Source organism: Mustelus asterias, chromosome 21 (genome assembly GCF_964213995.1).
Source record: "Mustelus asterias chromosome 21, sMusAst1.hap1.1, whole genome shotgun sequence".
In the NCBI taxonomy this organism is placed as follows: Eukaryota; Metazoa; Chordata; class Chondrichthyes; order Carcharhiniformes; family Triakidae; genus Mustelus; species Mustelus asterias.
Window position 1 is genome coordinate 11,429,189 of NC_135821.1, and position 26,605 is coordinate 11,455,793.

The following is a 26,605-nucleotide window of genomic DNA, read 5'->3' on the forward strand; positions in this document are numbered from 1 at the left end:
CAAGCAAATTAATGAACACTCCATTTCATAATTGAGGATTTTGTTCTCCATAGAGAAGACCTGGAAAAAGATTGCATTTGCTCAAACTTTCAACATCAACGAAAACATGTCCCATTTTTTACATCCAAGTGCCGTACAAACCAATTGAGGTTCAATTCTTTCTCTTACCATTTATGCTGTACGAGCACTTCACATATCATCATGCTTTGTTGAAATTCTAGGGATGACAATTTTTAATCTCAAACAGTAATAATATATGCTGCCGATGCAGAGTGCCTTTCAGAGACCTGGGAGGTTAGATCCCAGAACGCAAAGAAAAAAAGTTTCACATACACTGGCTTAGCACCAAAAGTTAGCAAGAACTCTGCTGAAGCTGAACCTGGATAATGTGCTGGTTGTGGAGAGTGAATTAGTTGTGGATAATACACTAGATCTAGGGCAAAATGCACAGCTCTGTAAAAAGCTCTACTGGGCAATCTCACGTGGAGCGCGCAGTCGTAGCGTTACTAGCTGTGGTGTTCTGGGGGTGTAAAGCAGGCGAGGCAGGTAATGGCGAGGAAGGTGCTGAAAGCGCGTCACTGTATCTAACCTATGTTGTATCTGACCTGAGCGTATTAGACGTCATCACTGGCTGCAGCGAGAGACAGAGATATATGTTCCATTTCTCAGCACTGTTACACTTCACCTTTAGAAGCATAAAAACAAATATTTGTTAATAAAAATAGACAGAAGCACACACACGCACAGAGGCATACACGCTCACACGCACACATATGGGAGCGCACACGCACACATACACATACACGTACACGCACACAGGCACACGCGCGGCACACACACGCGCGCGCACACACGCACGCGCACACACGCACACACGCACACACACACACACGCACACACACACACACGCGCTACAATTGCCACAAGTCAAAAACTAAAACAAAATAACTGACTGACACCAGCTCATTTTATTCTTGTCCCTCTTGCACCGATTTTCTCTCCCTCCTGATTGTCCCGATCCACACTCAGCCATATTTACATATAACCAAGCATCCTCCAGTTCCAGGCTCAAGCGGCTGTGAAGGACAGCTAGGCGGAACTCTATCCTCACGCTCGTGCTCTCCTGCGGCTCACTGGATCTCTCGGTGGAATCCTGCTCTTATTCGCTCGGGGGCACACAACTGCTGCTTCACTGACTGAACTCAGCCAATTTAGCGCAGATTAGTCAGGCACCAAAAGCAAGATTTTGCAACCAAACCGTGACCTATATTGGGACACACAAAAATAGTTCGTGGCAGGAAGTCACTTACAGACCCCTTTGAAATGAAGCATTACTTGCTTCAACTGGAAAGGGAGGCCACATATAAAGAGGCGATGGCCTAGTGGTATTATCACCGGACTATTAACCCAGAAACTCAGCTAATGTTCTGGGGACCCGGGTTCGAATCCCGCCACGGCAGATGGTGGAAATTGAATTCAATAAAAATTAATACCTGGAATTAAGAATCTATTGATGACCATGAAACCATTGTCGATTGTCAGGAAAATCCATCTGGTTCACTAATGTCCTTTAGGGAAGGAAGTCTGCCGTCCTTACCCGGTCTGGCCCACATGTGACTCCAGAGCCACAGTATTGTGGTTGACTCTCAACCGCCCTCCCAGGACAACTAGGGCTGGGTAATAAATGCTGGCCCAGCCAGCGACGCCCATGTCCCATGAGTTAATAAAAAATAAGGGCTGTGGAATTGTGGAACTCCCTTTTCCAAAATACTGTTGAACATGGGAGTCAATTGAAAATTGAGATTTGTTTTGTATTAAGGTTTACAGAAACAAGGCAGGTAAATGGAGTTGAGCCAAAGATCTGCCAGATTACAGAGCTTTAAATTGAGGGGTGAGAGATATAGGACAGATGTTCGAGGTATGTTCTTTACTCAGAGAGTAGTAAGGGCGTGGAATGCCCTGCCTGCAGCAGTAGTGGATTCGTCAACATTAAGAGCATTCAAATGGTTATTGGACAAACATATGGATGATATTGGAATAGTGTAGATTAGAGGGGCTTTAGATTGGTACCACTGGTCGGTGCAACATCGAGGGCCGAAGGGCCTGTACTGCGCTGTAATGTTCTATGTTCTATGATCTCACTGAATGGCGGGACAGGCTCGAGGGGCTGAATGGTCTATCGTTCCTATTATGAAAGAAGAACTGAGATTTCTTTTAAAACTCGTTCATGGGACATGGGCGTCGCTGGCTGGGCCAGCATTTATTGTCCATCTTTTGTTGCCCGAGGGCAGTTGAGAGTCAACCACATTGCTGTAGCTCTGGACTCACATGTAGTTCACATGGGTTCATGTCCCACTATTTGTAACCCCCACAGAGTTTCACTGGCTGTCTTGTCTGGAGACAATACACATCTTTTTAGCCTGTCTTGATGCTCTCTCCACTCATGTTGTTTTGTTTCTTAAAGACTTGATTAGTTGTAAGTATTCGCATTCCAACCATTATTCATGTAAATTGAGTTTGTGTCTTTATATGCTCTGTTTGTGAACAGAATTCCCACTCACCCGAAGAAGGGGCTTGCAGCTCCGAAAGCTTGTGTGGCTTTTGCTACCAAATAAACCTGTTGGACTTTAACCTGGTGTTGTTAAACTTCTTACTGTGTTTACCCCAGTCCAACGCCGGCATCTCCACATCATGACTCACATGTAGGCCAGACCAGATTAGGGAAGGAAATCTGCCGTCCTTAAGGACATTTTTTTACGACAATTGACAATGGTTTTGTGACCATCATTAATTCCAGATTCTTTATTGAATTCAAATTCCACCACCTGCCGTGGTGGGATTCGAACCCAGGTCCCCACAGCATTACTCTGGGTCTCTGGAGTACCTCTCCAGTGACAATGCCACTACGCCACTACCTCCCCAAGGTAAGGTACACTAAGAGCTAGAGTCCATAGAGGCGAGCCACCATTATGTCTAAGGCAGCCAAATGGAGCACCTCACAATCTCTGCCAGGCAATGAACGGATCAGGAGCTGGCAATCACTTACAACCATCGTGCATTTCATCGTCCAGGCTGCATTTGCATCTACAAACCTACAAACCCCCAAAAAAAAAACAAATATAAATCCCATTTCACTAGGTTGATTCCGGAGTTGAGAGGGTTGGTTCATGAGGAGAGACTGAGTAGACTGGGGCTATACTCACTGGAATTCAGAAGAATGATGGAAGATCTTGTAGAAACATATAAAATTATGAAGGGAATCGTTAAGATAGAAGCGGGGAAGTTGTTTCCACTGGCGGGTGAAACTAGAACTAGGGGGCATGGCCTCAAAATAAGGGGGAGCAGATTCGGGACTGGGTTGAGGAGGAACTTCTTCACAAAAAGGGTTGTGAATCTGTGGAATTCCCTACCCAGTGAAGCAGTTGAGGCTACCTCATTGAATGTTTTTAAGGCAAGGATAGATACATTTTTGAACAGTAAAGGAATTAAGGGTTATGGTGAGCGGGCGGGTAAGTGGAACTGAGTCCACGAAAAGATCAGCCATGATCTTATTGAATGGCGGAGCAGGCTCGAGGGGCCAGATGGCCTACTCCTGCTCCTAGTTCTTATGTTCTTACGTTCATCCTTCCTCAGATGCATGACTGAAAGTTCAAAGTTTACTTATTAGTGTCACAAGCAGACTTACATTAATGAAGTTACTGTGAAAATCCCCCAGTCGCCACACTCCGGCACCTGTTCGGGTACACTGAGGGAGAATTTAGCACGGCCAATGCACCCTAACCAGCACATCTTTCGGACTGTGGGAGCACCCGGAGGAAACCCACGCAGATACGGGGGAGAACGTGCAAACTCCGCACAGACAGTGGCCCAAGCCGGGAATCGAACCCGGGTCCCTGGCGCTGTGAGGCAGCAGTGCTAACCACTGTGCCACCGTGCCTGAAAGAACAATCCAAGAAAAGAATCAGCTTAGCTGTTCCCAATCGAGTCAAAACTCATTTTAAAATAAAATTAGCGCTGTGTGGTTGAGAAAAGGATTGCGGATCCCCATTATCTTGTGCAATTACCCTTTGCCTTTTGCATGTAGGTCGAACAATCACTAGTAAGAATATAAATGCAGTAAACTTCTCAATTATACATAATGGACATTTTGCAGGGGTAGGAGCTGTGCGCTCGACAGTTAACTCTGAGATCCTGACTACCTGTGCCAGAACACACAATGTAATTAGGTGCACTTTGCAGTAATTGTAATCTTGTCAATTATTTCTGCAAGGAACCCAAAATTATCACTGCAGGAAATAACAGGTTCTTCAGTACTTAATTTCCCCTCTGATGCCAGCCGCCGCATTTGTACGCAGGTGATTCACAGATAAGGTCCGTTTAAAAGCATTTCGGGTCGGCTGCCAAATTCCCCGGCAGTGATCAAATGAACCAAACACCACTTTACACACAGCAAGTGAGACACCTCCGCAATGCAACGGAGGAGGAGCCCCAGCCCCGTAGTTAAGAGCACCAGGATACACATCACGTTAGGTAAAAAGGTGTTTCTCCCCTTGGAGAAGGAGCAGAGAACACTTAGTAGAACAGTACCAGGGGTGAGTCCAAAGATGTGCGGGTTAGGCTGATTGGCCATGCTAAATTGACCCTAGTGTCAGGGGGATTAGTAGGGTAAATATGTGGGGTTACAGGGATAGGGCCTGGGTGGGATTGTGGTCGGTGCAGACACGATGGGCCAAATGGCCTCCTTCTGCACTGTAGAATCATAGAATCACGAGAGTGCAGGAGGAGGCCATCCGGCCCATCGAGTCTGCACCGACCACAATTCCACCCAGGCCCTATTTCCATAACCGCACATATTTACCCCGCTAATCCCCCCTGACACTTGGGGCAATTTAGCACGGCCAATCAACCTAACCCGCACATCTTTGGAGTGTGGGAGGAAACTGGAGCACCCGGAGGAAACCCACCCAGACACGGGGAGAACGTGCGAACTCCACACAGACAGTGACCCGAGGCCAGAATTGAACCCAGGTCCCTGGCGCTGTGAGGCAGCAGTGCTAACCACTGTGCCGTCCCAACTGTCGATTCTATGAGGAACTTCAGTTTGTAAGTTTATTTATTAGTGTCACAAGGAGGCTTACATTAACACTGTGGTCATACAATCCTTACAGTGCAGAAGGCCATTCGACCCATCGAGCCTGCACCGACAACAATCCCACACAGACCCGTAACCCCACAGATTTACCCTGCTAATCCCTCTGATACTAAATGGCAATTTAGCATGGCCAAGACACCGAACCCGCACATCTTTGGACTGTGGGAGGAAACCCACGTAGATACGAGGAGAACTTGCAACTCCACACAAACAGTGACCCAAGGCTGGAATTGAACTCGGATCCCTGGCGATGAGGCAGCAGTGCTAATCGCTGTGCCAACATGCTGCCTAATGAAGTTACTGTGAAAATCTCCTAATTACCACACTCCGGCACCTATTCGGGTACACTGAGGGAGAATTTAGCCTGGCCAATGCACCTAACCACCACGTCTTTCAGACTGAGGAAGGAAACAGGAGCAGCCGGAGGAAACCCATGCAGACACAGGGAGAATGTGCAGACTCCGCACAGAGAGTGCCGGAATCGAACCCAGGTCCCTGGTGCTGTGAGGCAGCAGTGCTAACCACTGTGCCACCCTCAGTTTCTCTGGAGAGACTGAGAGAAGCTTGGATAGTTCTCCTTTGAGCAGAGAGGGTTAAGGGAAGATGCAATCGAAGAGTTCAGAACTCTGAAGGGTCTCGATTGTGTAAATAAGCAGAAACTGTTTTCACTGGCAGCAGAATTGGTAATCAGAGAAAACACATATTTAAGATAATTGGCAAAAGACCTAGTGGGGAGATGGGATGATATTTCTTAAACACACGAGCTGTTGTGATTTAGAATGCCTCAAAGGGTGCTGGAAATTGATTTTAACGGCAACTTTCAGGAGCTAATTGGAAAATTTGAAAAGGAAAAACTTACAGTGCTGGGAGCAAGGGCGAACTAAATGGTAAACTTTCAAAGAGTTGGCATGGTCACAATGGGCTAAATGGCCTCCTTAGAATCCCTACAATGCACGAGGAGGCACTCGGCCCATTGAGTCCACACCGCCTCTCTGACAGAGCATCTTACCAAGACCTTTCCCCACCCCATCCCCGTAACCCCACATGGCTATGGCTAATCCATAGTCTCAAGAACAGCTTCTTCCCTGCTGCTGTCAGACTTTTGAATGGACTTACCTTGCATTAAGTTGATCTTTCTCTACACCCTATCTATGACTGTAACACTACATTCTACACGTTCTCGTTTCCTTCTCTATGAACGGTATGTTTTGGCTGTATAGCGCGCAAGAAACAATACTTTTCATTGTATGTTAATACCTGTGACAATAATAAATCAAATCAAAATCTAACCCGCACATCTTGGGACACTAAGGGACAATTTAGCATGGCCAATCCACCTAACCTGCACATCTTTGGACACTAAGGGGCAATTTAGCATGGCCAATCCTCCTAACCTGCACATCTTTGGAGTGTGGGAGGAAACCAGAGCACCCGGAGGAAACCCATGCAGACACGGGGAGAACATGCAGACTCCGCAGAGACAGTGATCCAAGCCGGGAATCGAACCCGGGTCCCTGGCTCTATGAGGCAGCAGTGCTAACCACTGTGCCAACGTGCTGCCCTATGTCGTTCTTAGATCCCTTTATCCATCAGAATGTTTCAAGAAAGCTCAGATAAGGATTTCAGAGGCATGAGGGGGAAGTCCCCTCGTGGGTAATTCCGTAAGTTGGACCATACCTCAATGACCTGGCAATTAGACTGATGAGCCGCGTAATGGAAGACAGTTTCTCCATTCTTGTCTGCAATGTCCAAGCGAACTCCACATCCTTCCACCAGCTCACGAACGCAGTCGATATCCCCCTTCTTGCAAGCCAGGTGTAGAGGGGTGAAGCCCTCTTCACTCTCTGTATCATTGATGCAGCTGTGTGGAGAAGCACATATCAGATGAGTCGCACAATTGCACGTAGCAAAATTTGTGCCTCAGTAATACAGCATTGAACAAAGCGATCCAGGCCTGACAACAGGGCTAGGTCAGATCCCTTTGTTGGTGACACCATAACTCGTCGCAACTACGGGAAAATAAACTGGCATCCAAGCTGATTTTCACCTCATATTTCTCGAAGATTTTACAATTTTTATTCTTTTTATAGACCCAAGTTTCTGCCACGTGACCAGTTCCCTCATATTCTGCTCAACCAGAATCTTCCCTCGCTTTCAGGGAGAGCAAAGCATCTGATCAGCTTTCATAGAAATCATAGAATCCCGACAGTGCAGGAGGCCATCCGGCCCATCGAGTCTGCACTGACAACAATCCTACCCAGGCTTTAACTCCACATATTTACCCTGCTAATCCCTCTAACCTACACATTCCGGGACACTAAGGGGCAATTTAGCATGGCCAATGCACCTAACCTGCACATCTTTGGACACTAAGAGGCAATTTAGCATGGCCAATCCACCTAACTGCACATCTTTGGACACTAAGGGGCAATTTAGAATGGCCAGTGCACCTAACCCACACATCTTTGGACACTAAGGGGCAATTTAGCATGGCCAATCCACCTAACCTGCACATCTTTGGACATGAAAGGGCAATTTAGCATGGTCAATCCACCTAACCTGCACATCTTTGGACAATCTTTCATGACTGACCCAGCCTCACTGCCCTTCACTGTCCACTCGAATGTCCCATTCACTATTCCCTCGGCAACTCCTCAGAGATCCTCTACCTTTTTCTTAGAGCTGCAGATTTTCCCAGCCCTCTCTCAGTTTCTCCCACTTGACACACCACCATTGAAATGGCACAGGATAACCTGCCCTCCAGCTCTCTGTCCATGCCACCACATCACCAGCCAGTCCTAACATCAGCGCAACCCAGAACATGCCAGATGGGAGAAATCATGGCACAGTTAGAGACTCAGTGTCTGACCATTTCTTACAAAAAGCAGTGACTCTTTAAAGCAAATAGCTAATAACTGTTAACAAAAACAGAAAATGCCCGAAACACGCAAGTCAGACAATATGTTTTGTTCATTCATTCCTGGGACCTGGGCATCGCTGTTTTGGGCAGCATTTGTTGCCCATCCCTAGTTTCCCTTGAACTGAGTGTCTCGCTTGGCCTCGGCCACACCTGGAGTACTGTGTACAGTTTTGGTCTCCATCACTTGAGAAAGGATATACTGGCACTGGAGAGGGTGCAGAGGAGATTCACTAGGTTGATTCCGGAGTTGAGAGGGTTGGCTCATGAGGAGAGACTGAGTAGACTGGGGCTATACTCATTGGAATTCAGAAGAATGAGGGGAGATCAGATAGAAACATATAAGATTATGAAGGGAATAGATAAGATAGAAGCAGGGAAGTTGTTTCCACTGGCGGGTGAAACTAGAACTAGGGGGCATAGCCTCAAAATAAGGGGAAGGAGATTTAGGACTGAGTTGAGGAGGAACTTCTTCACACAAAAGGTTGTGAATCCGTGGAATTCCCTGCCCAGTGAAGCAGTTGAGGCTACCTCGTTGAATGTTTTTAAGGCAAGGATAAATTTTTGAACAGTAAAGGAATTAAGGGTGAGCGGGCGGGTAAGTGAAGCAGAGTCCATAAAAAGATCAGCCATGATCTTATTGAATGGCAGAGCAGGCTCGAGGGGCCAGATGGCCTACTCCTGCTCCCAGTTCTTATGTTCTTATTTCAGAGGGCAGTCGAGAGTCACAAACTCTATCACCTAGAAAGTCAAGGATAGCAGATCTTTTGTTTTATTAATTCGTGGGACATGGGCGTCGCTGGCTGGCCAGCATTTATTGTCCATTCCTGGTTGTCCGAGGGCAGTTGAGAATCAACCACATTGCTGTGGCTCTGGGGTTACATGTAGGCCAGACCAGGTAAGGACGGCAGATTTCCTTCCCCAAAGGACATTAGTGAACCAGGTGGGTTTTTCCGACAATCAACAATGGTTTCATGGTCATCAGTAGATTCTTAATTCCAGATATTTTTTATTGAATTCAAATTCAATAAAATTTGAACCTAGGTGCCTTGAATATTAACTCAGTTTCTGGATTAATAGTCTAGCGATAATACCACGAGGCAACCGCACATGGAGACCACCATCTGCAAGTTCCCCTCCAGGTCACACACCATCCTGACTTGGAAACATACCCCCATTCCTTTGCTGGGTTAAAATCCTGGAAGGGTGGCATGGTGGCACAGTGGTTAGCACTGTTGCCTCACTGCACCAGGGACACGAGTTCAATTTTAGCCTCAGGTCAGTGTGTGTGTGGAGTCTGCACGTTCTCCCCGTGTCTGTGTGGGTTTTCTCTGGGTGCTCCAGTTTCCTCCCACAATCCGAAAGACGTTAGGTTGACTGGCCGTACTAAATTGCCCCTTAGTGTCAGGGGAACTAGCAGGGTAAATATGTGGGGTTAAGGGATAGGGCCTGGAGTGGGATTGTTGTCTGTGCAGGTTCGATGGGCCGAATGGCCTCCTTCTGCACTGTAGGTATTCTATGATTTTATGAACTCCCTTCCTAACAGCACTGTGGACTTCAGTGGTTCAAAAGGCAGCTCACCAGCACCTTTTCAAGGATAATTGGCACGCCATAACACTCAAGGCTATGGGCCAAGTGCTGGTAAATGCAACTAGGTGAGAGGTGCCAGTGTAGACTCGAAACAGCCAATGGGCCTCTTTTGTACTCTTTGATTCAATGATTCTATTAGCGATGGGCAATAACCACTGGCCTAGTCAACGCTGCCCACATCCCATGAATGAATGAAAAAAAGCACGCATGAAATAGCAAGATCCAGTCTCTGACTGTTCCATTCTTCTCTCAATCTTCTCCGAATACAATCATATTTTCTCCTGTTTGTCTTTGAGACCTAAACAAACTGCAAACCCATCGGAGCCAAGGAAATAAGCATTAAACTGGTTCCCAAAGTCTTGATTAATACTTAGCATCACCAAGAATAACTCTTGCTCTCATTCTTCCCTTCCTTCCAATTCTTACTATCTAACGAGTAATGGATCCTTGGCTCACCCAGAGTGGTAATCCCATCAACATCAAACCCTACAACATAATCCCAGTGTCCATATGCCTTTCTTCCCTACTGGTTAGCACTGTAGCCTCACATCGCCAGGGACCTGGGTTCGATTCCTGGCTTGGGTCACTGTCTGTGCGGAGTCTGCTCGTTCTCCCCCGTGTCTGCGTGGGTTTCCTCCGGGTGCTCCGGTTTCCTCCCATAGTCCAAAAGACATGCTGGTTAGGGTGCATTGGCCGTGCTAAATTCTCCCACAGTGTACCCGAACAGGCGCCGGAGTGGGTCACAGTAAAGTCAGCATTTAGCATTCATGTGCACAATGTGCTGTTTTTAAGGCAAAAACTCATCTGCTCTGTTCCATCTCCCTCAACCTCAGAAGAACACACCTACACCTCCATTCTGCCATGCTCATTTACCACATCAACCATCGTTTTGAGCTCTCTACCAACCAAAGCTAATACACACATGCACGCACATGCAGGCACGCACACGCAGGCACGCACACGCAGACAGGCACGCGCACGCACGCACACCGGCAGGCACGCGCATGCACGCAGGCACGCACGGGCAGGCAGGCACGCACGGGCAGGCAGGCACGCACGCGCAGGCAGGCACATCAGAAACAGAAAATGCTGGAAAATCTCAGCATCCGTGGAGAGAATAGAGGCAACGTTTAGAGTCTGGATGACCCTTCGCCAGAGCTGAATTTCAGACAGGGTTGTGCTCAGCCGTGTATTTACCTAGAACTAGGAGACGGGGACAATGCAAATGCGATATCAACCCATTCAGTAACTGCATAAGAAGAATCACTCATAATTCAATTTGAAGTTTGAGATCATTGGACATGGGAAGCATGGTGGTGGTGGTGAGGTGATGGTGGTGAGGTGGTGGTGGTGGTGAGGTGGGGGGGAGGGGTGGTGGTGGTGGTGAGGTGATGGTGGTGGTGAGGTGATGGTGGTGGTGGTGGTGGTGAGGTGGTGGTGGTGAGGGGATGGTGGTGAGGTGGTGGTGGTGAGGTGGTGGTGGTGAGGTGGTGGTGGTGGTGAGGTGATGGTGGTGGTGAGGTGATGGTGGTGGTGAGGTGATGGTGGTGGTGGTGGTGAGGTGATGGTGGTGAGGTGGTGGTGGTGGTGAGGTGATGGTGGTGAAGGTGGTGAGGTGATAGTGGTGAGGTGGTGGTGGTGAGGGGATGGTGGTGAGGTGGTGGTGAGGTGATGGTGGTGGTGGTGAGGTGGTGGTGGTGAGGGGATGGTGGTGAGGTGGTGGTGGTGAGGTGGTGGTGGTGAGGTGATGGTGGTGAGGTGGTGGTGGTGTGATGGTGGTGAGGTGGTGAGGGGATGGTGGTGAGGTGGTGGTGGTGGTGAGGTGATGGTGGTGGTGAGGTGATGGTGGTGGTGAGGTGATGGTGGTGGTGAGGTGATGAGGTGATGGTGGTGGTGAGGTGATGGTGGTGGTGGTGAGGGGATGGTGGTGAGGTGGTGGTGGTGAGGGGATGGTGGTGAGGTGGTGGTGGTGGTGAGGTGATGGTGGTGGTGAGGTGGTGAGGTGATGGTGGTGGTGAGGTGATGGTGGTGAGGGGATGGTGGTGAGGTGGTGGTGGTGGTGGTGAGGGGATGGTGGTGAGGTGGTGGTGGTGGTGAGGTGGGGGGGGAGGGGTGTGGTCAGTTACATGCACTCGCACCAGCCAAACACAAATCCATTACCACATAATATGATTGTGACGGAAGCTCTCCTTCATGCCCATCTCCACGGCTACGTGAGCCAAGGGCCAGTTTGGGTGGCTTCGCAAGCAGTCGGTCAGCTGTTGCACAGTCTCAACCTTCAGCACGTCCGGCGAGATCTCGTAGAACGGTCTCAGCTTTGTTGCAAACTGCGAGAACACTGTTCGTGCTTCCACCTCAGAGCTCACTTGGAACAACCTGTGAAGACACAAGGGGAACGTGGGAATTAGGAGCAGAAGTAGGCAAATTCAACCCTTCGAGCCTGCTCCGACAGTCAATCAGATCACAGCTGATCTCAAATCCACCTCCCCGCCTGATCCCCATATCCCTTTTCTTGTGATTAGAAATATATCCATCTCTTTCTCAAAACCATTCAGACTCCACCGCGCTATGGGGCAGCGAGTTCCACAAATTCACCACCCCCTTGCGAGAAGTAGTTCCTCCTCATCTCAGTTTTAAAATCTACCGCCTCTCACCAGAAGTGAATCACTTTTTAATGAAATGGCTCGCTCCTCTCCTTCAGTCTCCCCGTCCATATTTGGACAGGCAGTGACTTTCAGGCAAGAATCCATCCGCTTCAAAAAAAAGCATTTTCTGACTCAGAAGTTTGGACTGCAGTTTTTTGAGCGCTCATTACAGTGCGCTGGTAGCACCGGAGCAGCTTTTAAAAGGAGTTCAGCACGTAATGCAATGCATCTCCTGCTGGTTAAATGATCTTGTTTATACCACAGAGCAGCTTCACTCAAGGAAAGGAGAAAACCGCGGCCAAATAAACTTCTTTGCTGCCGATCCAACTGCCTGCTGGCTGTGCTTTGCACCACCAACTGATGTTGCTTTATGTACATCGATAGGCCCCAATAAATTACTCGGAAAAATTGAGGGTGCACGGAATTGGCTAAACAGGGAGAGAATTCCAAAATCGGAAGCGCAAAGGGACTTGGGAGTCCCAGTTCAGGATTCTCTTCAGGTTGACTAGCAGGTTGAGTTGGGAGTTAAGAAGGCGAATGCGATGCTGGCACTCATTTGGAGAGGACTAGAAGCAAGGATGTACTGCTGAGGCTGTATAAGGCTTTGGTCAGACCACATTCGGAGTATTGTGGGCAATTTTGGGCCCCGTATCGAAGGATGTACTGGCCCCGGAGGTGGTTTACGAGAATGATCCCTCGCAGCGCCAGCGACCCGGGTTCGATTCCCGGCTTGGGTCACTGTCTGCGTGGGGTCTGCACGTTCTCCTCGTGTCCGAGTGGGTTTCCTCCGGGTGCTCCGGTTTCCTCCCACTATCCAATGATGTGCGGGCTAGGTGGATTGGCCATGATAAATCGACCCTTAGTGTCAGGGGGACTTGCTAGGGTAAATGCATGGGGTTATGGGGAAAGGGCCTGGATGGGACTGTAGTCGGTGCAGACTCGATGGGCTGAATGGCCTCCTTCTGCACCCTATGATTCTATGGATGAAAGGTTTGACATATGAGGAGCGTTTGAGGACTCTGGGTCTGTACTCAATGGAGTTTAGAAGGATGAGGAGGGGGATCTCATTGAAACTTTCAAAATACTGAAAAGTCTAGATAGAGTGGACGTGGGGAAGGTATTCCGTAGGAGAGACTAGGATCTGAGGGCACAGCCTCAGAGTAAAGGGACGACCCTTTAGAACAGAGATGAGGAGGAATTTCTTCAGCCAGAGAGTGGTGAATCTGTGGAACTCTTTGCCACAGGAGGGATGTGGAGGCCAGGTCGTTGAGTGTCTTTAAGACAGAGATAGATTGGTTCTTGATTGGTAAGGGGATCAAAGGTTACGGGGAAAAGGCAGGAGAATGAGGTTGAGAAACTTATCAGCCATGATTGAATGACGGAGCAGACTCGATGGGCTGAACCGTCTAATCCTGCTCCTATTTCTTATGATCTTAATTGGAGCTAACCTTGTGCTATGGGTCAGTAAATGGTCAGGAGGTAGCAAATAGAAAGTGGGGATAGAGAATTCACGCTCTGACCGGAGGGATGAGGCCAATGGTTTTCCCCAGGGAACTGCGTCATCGTACAAGCAAAAAAGGTTCCTGGAATGTCGGCTTTACCGCGAGAGGGTTGGCATTCAAGAGTTAGGAACTCATGCTTTAGTTTACCCACAGCCTTGTTCAGATCCCATCTGGAGTGATGCATTCCGTTTTAGGCACCGACCCCAGGGGAAGTATACTAACCTTGGAAGCAGAACAAGCACAGATTCTCCAGAATGACACCAGGGATTAAAAAGATCAAGTTACAAAGACAGGTTGCATAAACTTTGATTGTAGTCCCTAGCAGTGAAAGGGTAACTTAAGGCAGGTGTTTAAAATGATGAAGGAATTAAATATGGTAGTCTCAGAGAAACTACTTAAGAACTAGGAGCAGGAGTAGGCCATCTGGCCCCTCGAGCCTGCTCCGCCATTCAATAAGATCACGGCTGATCTTCCCGTGGATTCAGCTCCACTTACCCGCTCGCTCACCATAACCCTTAATTCCTTTACTGTTCAAAAATTTATCTATTCCTGTCTTAAAAACATTCAATGAGGTAGCCTCAACTGCTTCACTGGGCAGGGAATTCCACAGATTCACAACGCTTTGGCTGAAGAAGCTCCTCCTCAACCCAGTCCTAAATCTGCTCCCATTTATTTTGAGGCTATGCCCCTGCCAGGAATTTCACAGTAACTTCATTGCAGTGTTAATGTAAGCCTTATTTTTGACTAATAAATAAACTTTACTTCTACCTTAGTGGAAACAACTTCCCTGCAATTATTTACCATTTAAATAATAGTCCATTTTGCTGTTATTCCTACCAAAATGGATGACCTCACATTTACCAACATTGTACTACATCTGCCAGACCCTCATCCACTCACTTAGATTATCTATATCCCTTTGCAGACTTTCAGCATCCTCTGCACACTTTGCTCTGCCACTCATCTTAGTGTCATCTGCGAATTTTGACACACTACACTTGGTCCCCAACTCCAAATCATCTATGTAAATTGTAAACAATTGCGGTCCCAACACTGATCCCTGAGGCACACCACTAGTCACTGATCGCCAACCAGAAAAACACCCATTTACCCCCCACTCTTTGCTTTCTGTTAGTTAACCAATCCTCTATCCATGCTAATACATTACCCGTAACACGGTGCACCTTTATCTTATGCAGCTGCCTTTTGTGTAACGCCTTGTCAAATGCCTACTTCCTCTGGTAGGGGTGTAGATCTGTAATACTGCAACACTCTCACCCAACAGCAGACAGAGTCTGGGAATTCCATAGTGAATATCTCACCTCCCGACTCCCCAAAGCCTGTCCACCATCTACAAGACACAAGTCAAGAGTGCAATGGAGGCTGCACGGTGGCACAGTGGTTAGCACTGCAGCCTCACAGTGCCAGAGACCCGGGTTCCATTCCCGGCTTGGGTCACTGTCTGTGTGGCATTTGCACGTTCTCCCCATGTCTGCACGGGTTTCCTCCGGGTGCTCCGGTTTCCTCCCACGGTCCAAAAGACGTGCTGGTTAGGTACATTGGCCATGCTAAATTCTCCCTCAGTGTACCCGAACAGGCGCTGGAGTGTGGCAACTGGGAAATTTTCAACTTCAGTGCGGTGTTAATGTAAGCCTACTTGTGACACTAATAAACTTTAAAATCTACTCCCCACTTGGCTAGATGAGTGCAACACTCAAGAAGCTCAACACCATCCAGGACAAAGCAACCCACTCGATTGGCACCACACAACAAACATTTAATCCCTCCATTACTGATGCACAATGGCAGCAGTGTGTCATATCCACAAGATGTACTTGGAGCAACTCAAGTCTCCTTAGACAGCACCTTCCAAACCTGCAACCTCTACCACCAAGAAGAACAACGGTAGCAGATACATGGGAACAGCACCGCCTGCGAGTTCCCCTCCAAGTCACTCACCAGCCTGACTTGGAACTATATCATAGTTTCTTCACTGTCGCTGGGTCAAAATCCTGGACCTCCCTTCCTAACAGCACTGTGGGTGTTCCTACAAAACATGGACTGCAGCGGTTCAAGATGGCAGCACAGCACCACCCACTCTAGGGCAATTAGGGATGGGCAATAATTGCTGGGGTAGCTTTCAACAAAAAGGCTGTGTGGATGCGCCGTCAACTGAAATTTTCAAAATGGAGAACGAGCAACTTTGTTGGGTTCAGAGTGGCAAACAATATGAAACAAAGGCGGGTAGATGGGATTGAGATGCAGATGCACCATGAACGAATGGAACAGGCTTTCAAGTTTCAGCCCACTCCAGTTCCTGTGCCTTGAGCTTTCCAAATGCAACACAGGCTAACAATGCAAAATACAGTTTTAAAAACAAATAACCCAAGGAACACTGTCTTTGCACTTCTGGAATTTGGGCTTGAATCCAGTTCCAACAGATAAGACAAAGGTCTAATCTGTGATGATTATGTTGGACCTACATGAAACAAGTCTGAAACAGCTACATGACGTGGATTTCGTCCTTCAGACAAAATGCTAGACTGAGGCCCCATCAGCCTGGTTTAACCCAGCTAAAGGTTCATGCCACAATGCAAAGGTTTCCAAGCAGTTCTTCCCAACTGCTTCTGAAAAAGCATATTTTGTACTGAACCAACTGGATACATGAGAAATACCTTTAGGCTATTGAATCTTCCGTGAGGCAGTATATCTCAGTATAGTCTGCGTAGGTCATAGAATCCTACAGTGCAGAAGGAGGCCATTCGGCCCATCGAGTCTGCACAGACCGCAATCCCACCCAGGCCCTATCCCCGTAACCCCTTGCATTTCCCCTAGCCAGTTCCCCCTGACGCTAAGGAGAAATTTAGCATGGCCAATCCACCTAACCCACACACCTTTGGACTGTGGGAGGAAACCGGTGGAAACCCATGCAGACACGGGGAGAACGCGCAAACTCCACACAGACAGTGATGCAAGCCGGGAATCGAACCCGGGTCCCTGGCGCTGTGAGGTAGCAGTGCTAACCACTGTGCCACCGTGCTGTCCTGTCTGATTGCATAGGTGTGTACCATTGAACCTCAGGCTTTGCATGTGCAGGTTAAATCTGTGCACCAGCTAATTTGCGTCCCAAGTTACTAATGTTAACAGAGCGAGTGCTCAGGTTTGGATGTATCCAGCAAGAAAGCATAGGTGCACCCAATCAGGATAGACCAGTCAATCAGAACTTTGAGCACTAACAGGACAAAGCTGCCTATGCTCAAAGGATTTTTAATGCCACATGTGACTCTTCGACACCCAGTTTGACAACCCTGATACAAACTACACCAATCCTGGTACAGGGGCAAACTGGCAGAAGTCAGGTCAACCTTAATCACGCTACCTTGGTCATTGCCAACCTCATCCATTGTTTAGTTTATTTATTAGCCTCGCAAGTAAGCTCGGACTTTTGTATCTTTTTCCCGATGGAACAAGGTGGAAGAGAGAACGTCCAGGGAGCGTGGGGCCCTTGATTATGCCGGTTGCTTTCCCGAGGCAGCAGGAAATGTAGACAGAGTCAACGGATGGGAGGTTGGTTTGCGTGATGGACTGGACTTCATTTCACGACCCTTTGTAGTTTCTTGCGGTCTTGGGCAGACTAGGAGCCCATACCAAGCTGTGATACAACCAGAAAGAATGCTTTCTATTGTGCATCTGTAAAAGTTGGTGAGTTGTAAAGAACATGACAAATTTTCTTAGTCTTCTGAGAAAGTAGGGGTGTCGTGTGAGTTGTTGGAGGGTGGAGTTCCCTGGAGTTAAACTGGCAAAACTTTCCTCCGGGTGGGTTTCCTCCGGGTGCTCCGGTTTCCTCCCACAGTCCAAAGATGTGCGGGTTAGGTTGATTGGCCATGCTAAAAATTGCCCCTTAGTGTCCTGGGATGCGTAGGTTAGAGGGATTAGCGGGTAAATATGTAGGGATATGGGGGTAGGGCCTGGGTGGGATTGTGGTCGGTGCAGACTCGATGGGCCAAATGGCCTCTTTCTGCACTGTAGGGTTTCTATGATTTCTAAAACTTAAAAACACCAGTAAATAGTAAAAAGGGGAAAAAAAGACTTGTATTTCTATAGTTCTTTTCATGGTATCAAGATGTGCTGAACATTGAGTCTTAGGTTTCACATGGAAAGTTTATATCTACCACCCTACTAATTTGCATCCCAGGCTGTTGTGATTAACAAAGCTCGTGTTCAGGTTTGCTATCCAGCAACTAAATAACAGTGCCTCACAACCCCTCAGTGAAATATTGTCACCGCTATGAAGCAGGAAACAGGGCAACCAATTTGCACACAGCAAACTCCCACAAAAGCAATGTGATAATGACCAGATCAGCTGCTTTCCAATGGTGTTGATTGAGGGATAAATATTGCCCTGGACACAGCAAGGATTTACCTGCTTTCTTTGAAAGAGGGCCGTAGAATCTTTTAACGTCTACATGAGAAGGTAGATGGGGTGTGACCCCGCATCCAAAAGGCAGCACTTGCAACGGTGCAGCACTCCCTCTGGAGTGTCGGTGTAGGTTAAGCTCAAGTTAAATCACAAGCTGCTTAAACAGCAATCTGATCTTCGGAAGCGTGTATTAGCATGAGAGGTAACCCTTGGGAGTGGGGACGTGGCACGCCTAGGACTTGCATTATAGGTAGACAAGCCATGGCAATCTGTAATAAACTCTAAGACCGTGCAGTCATCTATGATGAACCAGGAAGTAATCCAAATGGATTCTGCGAACCTATCATTTCTTGCTCTTGTCCAAAGACGTGCAGGTTGGGTGCATTGGCCGTGCTAAATTCTCCCTCAGTGTACCCGAACAGGCGCCGGAGTGTGGCGACTAGGGGATTTTCAACTTCATTGTGGTGTTAATGTAAGCCTACTTGTGACACTAATAAATTAATCTCCTCCCACTTGCCTGGATGAATGCAGCTCTAACAACACTCAAGTAGATCAACACCATCCCAGGACAAAGCAACCCACTCAATTGGCACCCCACTACCACAAAAGACATTCAATCCCTTCACTACTGATGCACGATGGCAGCAGTGTGTCACATCTACAAGATGTATTTGTAGCAACTCAAGGCTCCTTAGACAGCACCTTCCAAACCTGCAACCTCTACCACCGTGAAGGACAATGGTAGCAGAGGCATGGGAACACCGCCACCTATGAGTTCCTCTCCAAGTCACTCACCATCCCGACTTGGAACTATATCACGGTTCCTTCACTGTCGCTGCGTCAAAATCCTGGACCTCCCTTCCTAATTGCGCTGTGGGTGTTCCGACAACACATGGACTGCAGCGGTTCAAGATGGCAGCAACAGCACCACCTACTCCAAGGCAATTAGTCTACTTGTGACTGATAAATAAACTTTAACTTTTCTTGTGAAATATTGACTTTTAAAAAAAGGCACACTCGTCAATATATCAAATATTTTGTTTTAAAATGTCCATTGCACAGGTTATATTGAACTGGCTGGAGGAAGGAATCTCAGTAAGTAAACGGCTCAATTTTGATACAAGGAAGAGGAACAGTGGCACTAGGTGAGTCAGGCAGTTTTTCACTGCCGCAGAGGCTGATAGTTCCTCTTTGAGGTTAAAAAAAAACAAATAAGGGGAAAGCCTGGTTTTCGCCATAATTAATGATTCACGAACAAAATCGTAAAAAAAAAGTGGCTTTTTTGAAAGTGTGGTTTCCGAAAAGGCAATTTTGCTGATGAGTCATTGTCTGCAGAGAACAAACATAATTTGCATCAAGAAATTTCAGCCCTGTGCAGATTTTTCAAGCGGCAAATATATTCAAGTGATATACTTGTTTTTAAATTTATGGAGATTTGCACATTGCCTCCACACGACAGTTTGTGCAACCGTTTTTTGCCAAGGTGTAAAAAAATATATATTAAAAAAAATAAACGCAAACATTCCAGACATTACACCTTCCAACAATGAACTCCTCACAGCCGTGTGCACTGCCCATCAACAGGTGGTGCTCTCTGCAGATGTACAGTAAGAAGTCTCACAACACCAGGTTAAAGTCCAACAGGTTTATTTGGTAGCACGAGCTTTCGGAGCGCTGCCCCTTCATCAGGTGAGTGCAGGATTTGGTTCACAAACAGGGCATATAGAACATAGAACAGTACAGCACAGAACAGGCCCTTCGGCCCACGTTGTTGTGCCGAGCTTTGTCTGAAACCCAGCTCAAGCTATTTCCTCTCTATCATCCCGAAGTACTCCATGTGCCTATCCAATAGCTTCTTAAATGTTCCTAAAGTTTCTGACTCCACTATCCCTGCAGGCAGTCCAGTCCACACCCCAACCACTCTCTGAGTAAAAAACCTACCTCGGACATCCTTCCTATATCTCCCACCATGAACCCTATAGTTATGCCCCCTAGTTACCACTCCATTCACCCGAGGAAATAGTCTTTGAACGTTCACTCTATCTATCCCCCTCATCATCTTATAAACCTCTATCAAGTCTCCTCTCAACCTCCTCCGCTCCAAAGAGAAAAGCCCATATGTAGACACAAACTCAATTACAAGATAATGGTTGGAATGCGAGTCTTAACAGGTAATCAAGGCTTTACAGGTACGGACAGTGCGAGTGGAGAGAGGGTTAAGCACAGGTTAAAGAGGTGTGTATTGTCTCCAGCCAGGACAGTTAGTAAGATTTTGCAAGCCCAGGCAAGTTGTGGGGGTTACTGATAGTGTGACATGAACTCAAGATCCCGGTTGAGGTCGTCCTCAAATGTGCTGAGGCTGTTGCCCCTTGGGCAATGCACAAAATGTCTCTCCTCATCAAGGATATTCATTCAACTGACAGTCAGGACTAATCAACAACCTGAGTGATTCTGGGGTCCTACGTTATCTCGAAAGGCTGGAATAGTATTGCTAATGAGTCTCTGTGAAACTCTTTGGTCCATTTTTTTTAACAATGACATTAAACTGAGCAACTCAAACATTTTATTAGCGGAGAGGATGTTAAATTATTGCTCACTTATTAACGGCATCAAGTAGCTCGATTACAACTCAAAATTCTTTTCTAATTAAACTCTGTTCCTTTCTCCTTTCAGTTAATCCAATTTAAGTTTAATAAAGATATTTATTGAGGTTAGGCGATGAGCACTGCCGGCAATAAGCCTTCTCCACTCCAAAGATGTGCAGGTTAGGTGGATTGATGTGCTAAATTGCCCCTAAACTTTAGGGGATTGGCAGAGTAAATATGTGGCGTTTCGGGGATAGGACCTTGGCGGGATTGTAGTCGGTGTAGACTTGATGGACCGAATGGCCGCCTTCTGCACTGTAGGGATTCTCTGCAATATTCACATAGAATCCCTCCAGTGCCACTCGGCCCATCAAGTCTGCACTGACTCTCCAACAGAGCATCTTAGCCAGGCCAACCCACGTCCCATTCCATTAACCCCACACCGCTAATCCCCCTAACCTGCGCATCTTTGGACACTAAGGGGCAATTTAGCATGGCCAATCCATCCTAGCCTACACATCCTTGGACACTAAGGGGCAATTTAGCATGGCCAATCCACTTAACCTGCACATCTTTGGACACGAAGGGGCAAATTAGCATGGCTAATCCACCTAACCTGCACATCTTTGGGACACTAAGGGGCAATCTAGCATGGCTAATCCACCTAACCTGCACATCTTTGGACACTAAGGGGCAATTTAGCATGGCCAATCCACCCTAACCTGCATATCCCATGAACAAATAAAAAAGCTGACTCTTTGAAACAGCTTGTTTAAGGTGTTTTTTAATTCTAGCTAGTTTTTGCATGCTGTTTTCTGTCACAATTGGGTAATATGGATTAAAAGGCCTCCCATATTTTAAAGGTCATGTGAATTGATCCAATACGAAACAAAACCAGAATGGTAGGAAAGATTTACAGGTCGGACACAACACAAACAGGCCAGTTGGTGTTTCAGGTGCAGACCTTACGTCAGAATGGATCAGATGAAGGGTCCCTAACCGTACCACCTATCTGTCTGTTTCATTTTCCGCACTTCTGCCCTCGCCTTCAGAGCTTACTAACAGGCAGGAATGACTAACTCGGTTTCATAGTGCTGGAAATCTCCCCTCATGGGTTCAATACCCACCCCAGGCACTTGGGCACCAAAGCTAGGCTGACACATCAGTGCAGTACTGAGGGAGTACTGCTCTGCTGTTTTGCAAATGTCATGTTAAACTGACAGCCCTGACAATAAAAGATCCTGTTTTGTGTGTGTGCGCCTGTGTGTGTGTGCGCCTGTGGGTGTGCGCGCCTGTGGGTGTGCGCGCCTGTGGGTGTGCGCGCCTGTGGGTGTGCGCGCCTGTGGGTGTGCGCGCCTGTGCGCGCCTGTGCGCGTGCGCGCCTGTGCGCGTGCGCGCCTGCGCGCCTGTCCGTGTGCGCGCCTGTCCGTGTGCGCGCCTGTCCGTGTGCGTGCCTGTGGGTGTGCCTGTGCGTGTGCCTGTGCGTGTGCCTGTGCGAGTGAGTGCCTGAGTGAATGAGTGAATGAGTGCGTGAGTGCGCACGCGAGTGCCTGTGTGTGCCCGAGTGTATGACAGCGTGTGTGAGAGCGTGCGTAAGAGCGTGCGTGAGAGCGTGCGTGTGTGAGTGAGAGCGTGTGTCTGAGTGTGTGAGAGCGTGTGTGTGTGAGAGAGCATGTGTGTGAGAGCGTGTGTGTGTGCGTGTGTGTGAGAAGGTGTGTGTGTGAGAGAACGTGTGTGTGAGTGTGTGTGCGTGTGAGAGCGTGTGTGAGAGTGAGAGCGTGTGTGTGAGAGCGTGTGTGTGAGAGAGCGTGTGTGTGTGTGTGTGTGTGTGTGTGTGTGTGTGTGTGCGTGAGTGAGAGCGTGAGAGTGAGGGCGTGTGCGTGTGAGTGAGAGTGAGAGCGTGTGTGTGAGTGAGAGCGTGTGTGTGTGTGTGTGTGTGCGTGTGCGTGTAAGAGAGCGTGTGCGTGTAAGAGAGCGTGTGTGAGTGAGAGCGTGTGTGTGAGAACGTGTGTGTGAGTGAGAGAGCGTGTGTGTGTGTGAGAGAGCGTGTGTGTGTGTGTGTGTGTGCGTGTAAGAGAGCGTGTGTGTGAGTGAGAGCGTGTGTGAGTGAGAGCGTGTGTGTGTGAGAGTGTGTGTGTGTGAGAGTGTGTGTGTGTGAGAGTGTGTGTGAGAGAGTGTGTGTGTGTGTGTGTGTAAGAGAGCGTGTGTGTGAGTGAGAGCGTGTGTGTGTGAGAGCGTGTGTGTGTGCGTGTGTGTGTGTGTGTGTGTGCGTGTAAGAGAGCGTGTGTGTGAGTGAGAGCGTGTGTGTGAGTGAGAGCGTGTGTGTGTGAGAGAGCGTGTGTGTGTGCATGTAAGAGCGTGTGTGCGTGTAAGAGAGCGTGTGTGTGAGTGAGAGCGGGTGGGGGGTGGGGTGGGGGGGCTTTCCTTTGAGTGGGAATTGTGCCAGCGACTGGAGGATATCAATGTGACAGTAATTTACTATCAAAGGGAAACCAAGGGGCTGGAAATTGTATAAAACCCCCTCAGGTTGTATGACTCACGTCGAATGTATACAATGAGTATTACGTGTGTCACAATTGTAACGAAGCACCTCAGCATGCAACATGATCGATGGAGACAGCTTAAATACCATTGTTCCATTTGTGATGGCCATTCTGACTGTATCTGAACACAAGCATCTGAACACAACATGATCCATGTCAAAAACCTGAATATTCTTGCACTCTCTAACAGCCATTTTGAAATGTTTGTCACTTTCTTTCAGATATCTTATGAATAAAGTACAATAAATATTCCATGACATGGTACGAAAGAGCAGGGGAATTCCCCCCGGCGTTCTGGACAATATTTATCCCTCAACCAACTTCCCTCAGGACAGATAGATGATCTATCGTTTTTTTATTCATTCGCGGGCATCGCTTGCCAAGGCACTTTCCAAAGCTCTATCAGCTAAAAGGTCAAGGATAGCAGATTTTTTTTTTCTATTCATTCGTGGGACGTGGGCGTCGCTGGCTGACCAGCATTTATTGCCCATCCCTAGTTTCCCAAGGGCAGTTGAGAGTCAACCACATTGCTGTGGCTCTGGAGTCACATGTAGGCCAGACCGGGTAAGGACTTCCTTCCCTAAAGGGACATTAGTGAACCAGATGGGTTTTTCCGACAATGGTTTCAAGGTCATCAGTAGATTCTTAATTCCAGGTTTTTTTCACTGAATTCAAATTTCACCATCTGCTGCGGCGGGATTCGAACCCGGGTCCCCAGAACATTAGCTGAGTTTCCAGATTAATAGTCCAGCGACCTGGGGTCAATTCCCAGCTTGGGTCACTGTCTGTGCAGAGTCTGCACGTTCTCCCCGTGTCTGCGTGGGTTTCCTCCGGGTGCTCCTGTTTCCTCCCACAGTCTGAAAGACGCACTGGTTGGGTGCATTGGCCGTTCTAAATTCGCCCTCAGTGTACCCGAACAGGCACCGGAGTGTGGCGACTGGGGGGGGGATTTTCACAGTAACTTCATTGCAGTGTTAATGTCAGCCTACTTGTGACACTAAGAAATAAACTTTAGAAAAAATCTTTAACATCCTCCCCACAAGGGGTACTTCTGGATTCTCTTGTCCCTGTGCTGAACTGTAAGGAGAGCAACCCAGGATGACACTCAATCGGTTCACCATGTAAACAGGACTTCACACACAAACCTGGGAACGATGCAATTCTAGTTCTCAATTCCTGGGGAAAGAAAGTTCTCACCTGAAAGCATTCTGCGGGGCTTTTGGGCTGATGAGCAAACAGTCCCAGGACTGTGCAGTTCGATAGAGCGCCACTCGACCATCGTCCATAACTCTGCTATGCGCCGCATACTCAGACAGCGGGACCTCCCGCACACGGTAAGGATTGGCAAAGAGGTTGGTCACAGAATTCAGTGTCTCTACCAGACGGCCAAAGAACTGCATCCCGACAACGACCTGCAAGTGGGAGGGGGAAGGAGGGGAGGGGGAAGGAGGGGGTAATGGGTGCAAAAGTACGAGGGTAAAAAAATTGGTGATCATTTCCTTTTCATTGGTTCAAAGATGCTCCACAAAGCTGGCATCGCGAAAGACTTGCATTTTCACATTATCTTTCACAACGTCCCAAAGCCAATGAAATGAATAGAAATAGAAACCCTACAGTACAGAAAGAGGCCATTCAGCCCATCGAGTCTGCACCGACCACAATCCCACCCAGAACCTACCCCCATATCCCCACAGATTTACTCACTAATCTACGCATCTCAGGACACGAAGGACAATTTTCAGCATGGCCAATCAACCTAAACCGCACACCTTTGAACTGTGGGAGGAAACCGGAGCACCCGGAGGAAACCCACGTAGACACAAGGAAAATGTGCAAACTCCACACAGACAGTGACTCAAGCCAGGAATCGAACCCAGGTCCCTGGAGCTGTGAAGCAGCAGTGCTAACCACTGTGCTACCGTGCCGCCCGTGCATTTGGGCTGCCATCACTGGTGTAAGATAGTCAACGCAGCAGCCAATTTGCACACAGGACACTCCCACTATCAGCATGGCGATAATGACCAGATTGTGTTTTTTATTGATGCTGATGGAAGGATAAATACTGTCCAGAACACCGAGACGAACTCTCATGTGCTGCTTCCATACCATCTTTTAGGAACATGCGAAACAGGAGCAGAAGTAGGCCTGCTCCATCACTCAGTAAGATTGTGGCTGATCTATTTGTGTTGAGTTCCATATTCCCTATCTGCCCCTCATTACCTTGATGTGGAGTTGCCGGCGTTGGACTAGGTTAGGCACAGTAAGTAGTCTCACAAAACCAGGTTGAAGTCCAACAGGTTTATTTGGCAGCATGAGCTTTCGGAGCGCTGCCCCTTCATCAGGTGACTCACCTTACCTTGCCCAGCAAGAATCTCATCCCCCTAAAAGGGCAGACAGGAGCTGATTTTAACATCTCAGCGGCGGAGAGTAACTCACCTCCTGACTCCCCAAAGCCAGTCCATCATCTATAAGGCACAAGTCAGGAGTGTGATGGAATACTCCCCACTGGATGGGTGCAGCTCCAACGACACTCAAGAAGATTGACACCATCCAGGACAAAGCAGCCCCGCTTGATTGGCACCACATCCACAAACATCCACTCCCTCCACCACCGACGCTCAGTAGCAGCAGTGTGTACCAGCTACAAGATGCACTGCAGCAATTCACCAAAGGTCCTTAGACAGCACCTTCCAAACCCACGACCACTTCCATCTAGAAGGACAAGGGTAGCAGATACATGGGGAACACCACCACCTGCAAGTTCCCCTCCAAGCCACTCACCATCCTGATTTGGAAATATATCGGCCGTTCCTTCGCAGTCGCGGGGTCAAAATCCTGGAATTCCTTCCCTAACGGCATTGTAGGTCAACCCACAGCACGTGGACTGCAGCGATTCAAGAAGGCAGCTCACTGCCACTTTCTCAAGGGTAACTGGGGATGGGCAATAAATGCTGGCCAGCCGTGACGCCCAGGTCCCACGAATGAATAAAAAAATAACTGAACGATCCACCCCTGACCGGTACAACACTTCCTCAGCACTACACCGAGAGGACCGAACATGGATTCCGTGCTGGAATCTGAGGCGAGATTCGAACTCACAGACCTTTAGTGGTAGCCACCGTGCCGTGCCCATTTTCTTACTGACTACCTGCAGCACTCTAAGAAGTCTCACAACACCAGGTTGGAGTCCAACAGGTTTATTTGGTAGCACAAGCCACAAGCTTTCGGAGCGCTGCCCCTTCTTCAGGTGA

The 26,605-nt window shown here is 48.1% G+C and overlaps 1 protein-coding gene across 3 annotated transcripts in view; it reads right to left on the reverse strand.

Moving 5' to 3' along the window:
• The window catches only part of pla2g6 (phospholipase A2, group VI (cytosolic, calcium-independent)), a 105,028-nt gene that overhangs the window by 52,410 nt on the left and 26,013 nt on the right, over window positions 1-26,605 (reverse strand). For all 3 annotated transcript variants that reach the window (XM_078237438.1, XM_078237437.1, XM_078237436.1), the window contains exons 3-5: window positions 24,552-24,766; window positions 11,820-12,035; window positions 6,830-7,013 (exon numbers count right to left, since the gene is read on the reverse strand). In XM_078237438.1, the coding sequence (XP_078093564.1) occupies window positions 6,830-7,013; window positions 11,820-12,035; window positions 24,552-24,754 (603 nt within the window). In that variant the 5' untranslated portion in view covers window positions 24,755-24,766. The remainder of the gene's footprint in view (window positions 1-6,829; window positions 7,014-11,819; window positions 12,036-24,551; window positions 24,767-26,605) is intronic.